Source organism: Mus caroli, chromosome 5 (assembly GCF_900094665.2).
Source record: "Mus caroli chromosome 5, CAROLI_EIJ_v1.1, whole genome shotgun sequence".
Classification (NCBI taxonomy): Eukaryota; Metazoa; Chordata; class Mammalia; order Rodentia; family Muridae; genus Mus; species Mus caroli.
This window is the reverse complement of record NC_034574.1, coordinates 91758842-91767446: the sequence shown is the minus strand read 5'-3', so window position 1 is coordinate 91767446 and position 8605 is coordinate 91758842. Positions and strand designations below refer to the sequence as shown.

The 8605-nt window shown below is 38.5% G+C and overlaps 1 protein-coding gene across 1 annotated transcript in view; it reads right to left on the bottom strand.

The window, feature by feature from the left end:
- Positions 1–1134: 1134 nt before the first annotated feature.
- Cfap299 (cilia and flagella associated protein 299) overlaps positions 1135–8605 on the bottom strand; it is a 477978-nt gene continuing 470507 nt past the window's right edge. Inside the window, exon 6 of the mRNA XM_021163887.1 lies at positions 1135–1338. Within this exon, the coding sequence (XP_021019546.1) occupies positions 1243–1338 (96 nt within the window). The 3' untranslated portion in view covers positions 1135–1242. The remainder of the gene's footprint in view (positions 1339–8605) is intronic.

Genomic DNA, 8605 nt, shown 5'->3' with positions numbered 1-8605 from the left:
CTCTCTCTCTCTCTCTCTCTCTCTCTCTCTCTCTCTCTCTCTCTCTCTCTCTGTCTGTCTCTCTCTCTCTGTGTGTGTGTGTTTTGGAGTATCAGCCCACCACGGAGTGGCACCACCTATAATCCGTACCCAGGCTGGGTCCTTGCACATCAGACAAACCTCCCTGGACATGCCATCATATATATTCCTGGAGGTTTGTTTCCAAGGTGATTTTATATTTTCTCAACTTGACAATTATAATTAACCATAACCGTCCCGCTCACTTGCTTGTGATCTGTGATTATCATGCCGTACAATACTCTCGTTCCACTTGAGCTCTAGGTCTCTGCTCTGGGCTCTCCCCACTTCCACGTGAGTCAGGTTCCTACCTAGCTTGATTCTAGTGAGTTGACTCACTATGAGATTGGTTAGAAGATGAAAATAATTCAGTGGGCACAAGGACCAAATATTAACTTTAATAAAAAGTGATTTCTCAATGGTCTCTTCTACACAAAGGTCATCAGGAGGGCACACTGGAAACACATGTTAGTTTGTCTTGTAGAGTCTTCATTCCCTAAAGTTATCCAGTTGCCTTTAGCTCTCATCTCCTTGGCCCCACTGTCATGGAACTCAGGTCAAGCAGGCACATAGAAATGTCCAACTATTATTCAATTCATGGTTCTACCATTGACGGGACGTTTCTGGCTTTATTTACTCAGTTGGTGCAACTGAGAACCTTGTAAGGTTTTCTATTCTGCTCTTCTGCTTGGAGGCCCCTTATCAATATTCAGCAATTTGAGGGGGAGGAGCAGCATTGCCAGCCGGCCACATGGCATCATACTTGGTACACTAGGTTTGGCAATAGTGGGACCTGGAACATTTTTGTTTTGGAACATCTGAGCTACAAAATATGTCACCAATTAGCACATCTTTGAAGTGGCAGCAAGATTCCCCTCCATGGACTTTTGCAACCAGCCTGTGTTCAGGAGAGAGAGAGAGAGAGAGAGAGAGAGAGAGAGAGAGAGAGAGAGAGAGAGAGAATAAAAAGAAAAAACCCAAACCAGAACAAGAGGCTATCAGTAAAACAAATAAAAGAGGAAAACAAAGCAGTCCAGATTACAGTTTTCTGTCTTTGTTAACTTTTATTCTAATTCACCTTCTAGCTATACAGCTCATTTATGCATTTATAATTACAATTTGCTTCTGACCAAGGAATTCATTTGAATGTAGCGAACAATAAGGAAACCATTTACTGTGTGGTGCTTAAGTCTTCCTTCTGGAGACGTGGTCAAAGAGAACCGCATGTGCGTAGAGATCCGTCTGGATGGGGATCCTGGTGGAGTTGTCACCTGGATGAGCCTGAAACACACAAATGGCATTCTTAGTCAAGTCCTTGTACATGACTGGCATCAAATGGCTTTTGTCTTTGCTTCGGTATTAAAGAAAATAGGATTGGAAGGGCCGTTTCCATGGAGACCATTGCACATTCCCTACCCTCCCAATTCCTTTCTTCAGGAGTCATGAGGGGTGATGATTTCTGTCAGCAGCTTGCTGCCTGAGTTGGGTTGTGACATTATTGAAGTACCAGGGATCAAAGTGTGTCCCAGGCTCCAGCTGGTCTACAAAACCCAGGACTTACTAACTCCGCAGAAATCTTCATAAAGGGCCCCACAAACAGATGTTGGTTTAGACTCATAATTCAGAAACAACCCTAGTTTGCTCTCCAGTATATTCTGTAAAGACGTCTATGGTTTGAAGTTGGTTCAGACCATGGAAGTACCTGCCCATTGTGGTTTTTTCACAAAAAAAGCGTCTTTCTCACCAGCTTTAAAGTCAATTGAACTAGGTCATTTTTCCTCTTTAAATTGAAATCTGCGAGATATATCCGGTCCCTTTTCCTTGGCCTGAGATTGTTGGGCGTAATGTTCGGCTCAAAGGGAACCTTGGAAGCAGTTATTTGCTAATCTCATTACTGATAGAGAAATAAAGAATTTCGATGAAGCTGAATCTCAAGGAAAGGTTTTTTTCCCTAAACAATTTGCATGATATTTACTGTGTCTTTAGTATATTTAACACACAAAAGTTCAAATGTAACTAGGTCATTTTTCATCCTGTTGTGTATAGAAGTGAAAAAGAATATAGATCTGGTATTGCAGACAATTTTCATAGTGATATTTTTCCCTTGTGACACTGAATTTCTTGCATTGTTTGTAAAAGGATATTTTGAGCCTATGTTGTATTCGGAAGAGTTGGGAGAACCGCAAAGTCTTTGTAAGAAACAAAGCAACAAATGATGATGTTGGGGGTGGGGGTGGCTCATCCACACACATGATTTCTGCTCTTCTCTGATCTTATGTTGGATGGATTAAAAATTTCAAATTGCATTAACTGCTGTTAACGCAAAATATATTCCTTTCTACGGAATCACAATTTTTTTGAGTTGAGCGGGGCACAACTGTATTATGCAGAGGGAAATAATTGTGTCTATTTAATTTCAATTTTCCTTATTTCCTGTATGCATATTTCTGCTCTTTGAATTTTCCTATTGTATCATTCTGGCCTCCTCTATAATCTACAGATGAAGTCAAACTTTTGGAACATTTGCTTTGCATCTGTCTGAGAGTTATGGCTACACCCTTTCCAGAAAACCATCTTGTAAATACTGCAGACATTACTAATATCCAGTAGGTTCTTCTAATGGCTGGCCAGCCTGTGCCTCTAGAGAGTGGTATAGCCTAACTCTCCTTGGCTCCCAGAGGTGAATCTCCAGGAGCAACAGAAGGCTAATTTACCCAAGAACCTGTTTCTTTCTAGATGGATCTTTTACTTTTAACTACTTTTTGTGGGTTTGTTTTTGTCTTTGAAATTTTGATAACTGCTAAATTCTCTTCCACTAGTGACAACGGTGTATTTTCTTTAAGGTTTATCTTTGCGATCTCTGTAAATGCTGTAATGGAGGGAGGAGTTAGTTCTCTTCTGTGCTGGATGAGAGATAATATGGAATCCAGCATTTTAAAACTGTGTTTTCATTGTTCCCCTGCTCACCTGTTTTAAGACATAGAATCTTGTCTTTCTCACTGGGAAGGATGGTAAGTCTACAAACGGCCTGGTGAGTTTGTGCATGCTTGCCTTTGATCTAGGGCAGGGCTGAGATGTGGTTATTAGCCACTTATGTGGCTCTTGTGCTCATGGTGATGTTTTAGGGAGTCCTGTATCTTTTTGTAAGAACACCAAGTATTTTCCTATTTCTAGAGTAGCTTGCTCAGTCTCGATGATCCTGCTCTCACCAGTCTTCCCTTGGCCTATTATATCAAAGGGGGTTTTAAAAACCTGGTTCATTTGGTGAGATAAAAAAGACACTGTGTGACAAATTTTTTTTTTCTTTTTTGTGGAAAGTGTAATATTCTGTGTTATTTAGAATAAAACAATAAAACAAAATAAAATGGATTCTTTACAACCACTCTAATTTGTTTTTAAAATAGTTTATTATTTAAAATTTTTGCTTAAATAGTTGATGCAGTATTTCTCTGCCACTCTGATCTTTATCAAATTCCCAAATACCTTCTGACAATACTGTATTATTATTATTATTATTACCATTTCACAATTGGCTCCTATTTAGAGTAAAAAAAAATAAACAAAGCCCCCAGGATATCTTTTAAACTTAAAACTACATTTAAAATTTCCCTGGAGCACCCTGAGAAAAACTCACACGAAGATTTAGTCTTTTATTTTGAAAAAATCGTGCTAAAAAAACAATTAGGTCTGTCTGTGGGGTCCTAGCAGAGGGCTCATCCAATCAGGGAAGGTGTTCACTCAGCCCCACCCTGCTCTTCTTGGCAAAGTAGTACAGTATGATGTTATGTGGGTAAATCATGGGGATTCTCTACAGCTTTATCACTACAGCCAGTACTTTATCTGTTTTGATCCACAGAGAAAACACTGATTGCAACTCCAGCAACGCCCCACCCCCAGCCCCTGGGTTTTCCTATATTTAACATATCTCTTCTGGTACTTGCCCAATAATATTAGGCAATAACAGCACCGTGTTATCAGTTATAATTTAATTTGTTGTTTAAAACACATGAACGTTAGGGCCTTGGTGTAGACTTATCAAATGTCTTTACTTAACACTCTTGGTATTTAAAATTATGTGTCAGGATATCAAATTATTTAGCTTAGTAAAACTATTTTCATTCAGTTTTTGAATCAGATATACTATTCATAGAATTGTTTTTTTTTTTTTTTTGAAATAAAGTTTCACATTCTAGGCTTCTCAGCTTAGAAACCTGTTAGTCCTAATTCAGCCACAGTCATTTCTAATCCCATTATCTGTGGTCTTGTCTTGGATGCTCCCTGGAATCTCTTCCACAAGGAAAACAGTTCCAGGCACTTAAGGAATGGAGCAGTACCTAATACCTTCCTCATGGGTACTTCCGAGCTGAGCTGACTTGGGCTAGACAGTGAAGATACCTCAAGGATAGATTAAGACAAGATTTCTAGGAGCTGTTATGGCTAAGGAGAGGTTGGCATGGGATGGCTCCTGCAGAGCCAGTGCAGTGGGAATTCATTGCCATGGGGCAGAATGGACGGAGCTCTTGTGCGGATCACCTGCAATATTGTTGATAATAATGTGATCTTCTGTTTTCTGAAAATGTAAGAACACAATTATCCCTTCCTAAAGTCAGTAACCCCTAGAAATCTAATAGCTTCCTTCCTTCCTTCCTTCCTTCCTTCCTTCCTTCCTTCCTTCCTTTTGTTATTTTCTTAGGGTCCTAGGGATTGAATTTCCTGCTTTGGTCCTGTAAGGTGAGCTATAGTCCTAGGTCTTTCTGTAACCCTGGAAAAATCTCTATCTCTATCAATATCTATATCTGTCTGTGTTCATATCTGAAACAGAGTCTATCTTAGTTCCCTAGGCTGTCCTCAACCTTGCTCTGTAGCCCAGGCAGACCTTGAAACCCTTCTGCGTTAGCCTATAAAGTAGATGGAGTTACAGCTCTTGCCACCAGGATTAAGTCTAGATTCTACTCTCATAAATTGAAACAGAACATTTTCAAAGGAGATTTGGCTATAATTCATTTGGGCTCCAACGTTCGCAATAAGTTCCATTACTTTCAATGGACATTTGTTAATTTACACATCAATGAAAAACATCATTATTTTTTCAAGGAAGTTTATAATTGTACAAATTACAAGCCCATGACCTAGACTTGAAGGTCACATTTGAAACCAATGTTTTTAAACCATGTTTAGCTTTTGTGTTCTCTCTCTCTCTCTCTCTCTCTCTCTCTCTCTCTCTCTCTCTCTCTCTCTCTCTCTCTGCCAAACCTCAAAGCTCTTTCTGGTAGTTGATAGTTGATATTTATTTTGACTTAAAGGACTCAAAGATATGTCTAAGTAACCTAAAGATATTTTGGGGACTTCAAGCAGAGAGAGAGAGAGAGAGAGAGAGAGAGAGAGAGAGAGGAGAGAGAGTTTTACCTAGATTTATTATAATTGTAAATGGAATCTCATGGAGAGAGTTTTTGGTCTTGGTTTCCTACCATTGAGACAACAAATCAAAGTTTTAAAAGCACAACTTGAGATTCCTCATAAAAATTCCTGGGAAGAATTTAATATCTTTTTTGTTCAACATTGTGTGGCTTTGGAAGGTGTGGCATGCTTTTCAAAGCACTTGGAAGGCAGAGACAGGTGGATTGCAGGGTGTCCAAGGGGCCAGCTTGGTCTATGTAGTGAGACCTTGTCTCAAACAACAACAACAACAACAACAACAACAAAAGTAAAACTTGGCATAGCTTGCAGTTCATAGAGCAGGTGCATTTGTAGTGTTGAATAGGGCTTCCCTGACTAAGAAATTATGGGGTAACAACGTTGCCAGCTTTATCTGATGATCAAGTAGTCTTTTCATGAAATTATGATAACAGGAGGAGAGGATCCAATTGCAAAAAACTGTGAGGAATTTTGAAATGGGCAAAATATTTCTTATCCCTAGTATATATCCCAGTTCATATTTTTTCTCAAATAATATGTCTTGACAACAGTTCCCCCTCCCTCTGCTCTTCACAGTTCCTCCTCATCTCTCCTATTATCTGCATTCACCCCCTTTCTGACTCTCATTCAAAATAAATAGACTTCTAAGGGATAATAATAAAATAAAATAATAAAATAAAATAATAAAATAAAATAAAAAACCAACACATTGAAATTGGACATGTCCAAGAGAAAGCACAAGCAAGAGAGACCTACTCACTCTCTCTCTCTGTGAGTTTCATATACAGGTTGATCCTGTTGATTTAAAAGGCCATGTTTTCTTGGTGTTCTCCATAAATCCCCTCTGGCTTTTATACCATTTTTGTTTGTTTGTTTGTTTGTTTGTTCATTATTTTATTTTATTTTATTTTTGCCTTCTTTTCTGTTCCTTGAGTCCTGAGGCAAGGGATTTGATGCAGCCTTCCTGTTTAAGGCTGAGTGATCCAAGCTCTCTAACTTAAGTCATTTCTTCTTCTCCTTTGTTTGTTTGTTTGTTTATTTGTTTTTTTCGAGACAGGGTTTCTCTGTATAGCCCTGGCCGTCCTGGAACTCACTTTGTAGACCAGGCTGGCCTCGAACTCAGAAATCCGCCTGCCTCTTCCTCCCGAGTGCTGGGATTAAAGGCGTGCGCTACCACGCCCAGCCTTCTCCTTTTTTATGGACCTTTGGACATTAATATCTTACTGGTCCTTTACTGGCCTATCAGTTAAAAATCTATCATGCATATTCATTCTCTACTCTCACAGGGATGATGATTCTCTATTTCTGGAGACATTGACTCTTAGTAACAAATCTCAAAACTGCTAAAAACAACCATGAAGACATAGCCATAGCAGTTAAGGCAGCTGGAAGAGAAAAGTCAGCACCTAGTAAGCTTTATCCTCAAACTCATAGCCTTGTAAGGAAGCTGGGGAAAAAAAAAAACAACAAAGTAAAACAAAACCAAAACCCAAAACAAATGATCAAATAAAACCCCCCAAACAACAACAACAAAACCACTTTTACTGCAGTTACTGCTAGCTCCCAAGAGTGACAGACGCCCAAGCCATGTATAGAATGTGATAAAACAGAATAGGAAATACTGGTTGTCTTCATTAGGGTCTTATCGCTGTAAAGAGATAACATGACTACAGCAACTCTTACAAGGAAAAAACATTTAATTGGGGCTTGCTTACAGTTTCTGAGGTTTAGTTCATTGTCATCATGGTGGGAAACATGGCAGCATCCAGGCAGACATGGTGCTGGAGAAGGAACTGAGAGGTCTACATCTTGATCCAAAGGTCATCCAAAGGCAGTAGGAGACTGTGTGCCACAGTGGGCAAAGCTTGAGCATATGAGACCTCAAAGCCTGACTCCACACTGACACACATTTTCCAATGAGGCCATAATTCCTAATGGTGCCATTTCCTATGGGCTGAGCATTCCAACACATGGGCCTATGTGGGCCACTCCTGTTCAAACCATCACACTGGGATGAGACCAAGGTTTATAAAATATTGAACACTAATTGTTGATTGAACAAAGGAATGCCATCTTTATTCCACCAAACCCTACAAGAATTACAACTTTAGAAGGAAATAGCAAGAAAAAAAAATTGGAAGAAAATACAAATGTTTCTTCATCATAGTATGAGAAGTCTTAATATGAACAGTGAGAGACAAACCTCAAAGAGAGATATCAGTTTCATTTAGATGAAAGTTTAAAACTTTTGTATACCATAAATGATTACACATAAGATAACTAAAAAAGAAGAAATATAATATACTAACACCTGTATGAAAGAAATGTTCATTTCCAACAATAGTAAAAGCACAATGAAAAATGATACCAACAAATCTAAGAAATAGTTTTTAAAATGAAACAAATAGAATGTCCTGAACAGGCAATGTCGAAGCCACCCCAGTGTGATTGTAGATTGAGACAGTGTAGCCACACATAATTGGATGATATCTAGCTAATGCTTTACAAAGTATCTATATTTTGACCAATTTTTGCTTTTAGAATACCTCTGCATTAAGGGGGAAAACTTTTCTCCTAAAATTGTCTTTCTGGCCTTTTGCATGTATATTATGGTTTCCTCCTATTTTGTTTTTGTTTTTGTTTTTTTTTTCCTATTCTGTTTTCTTAGTGGATTTGAGTATGTGTGTTTCCTATGATAATTTTTTTTTTAAAAAAAATCCCATTTCTTTTCTTAATACAGAAAGAGAGAGAAGAACTTGGGGCTGAGTGGGTGGGAAGGATCTGGGAAGAATTGTGCAATGAGAAACCACAATAGGAATACATTGTATGAAAATTATTTTCAATTAAAAAATTAAATAATTCCTTAAAGGGGATGGTCTTACAGTTACCATGATTCCACACCTCACTCAAGTGATTTCTGATATTTTATTTTTATTAGAAATCAGGGTTTTGGATGGTCCATCCTTTCATCTTAGCTCCAAACTTTGTCTCTGTAACTCCTTCCATGGGTATTTTGTTCCCTATTCTAAGGAGGAAAGAAGTATCCACACTTTGGTCTTCCTTCTTCTTGATTTTCTTGTGTTTTGCACATTGTATCTTGGGTGTTCTAAGTTTCTGGGCTAAGATCCACTTA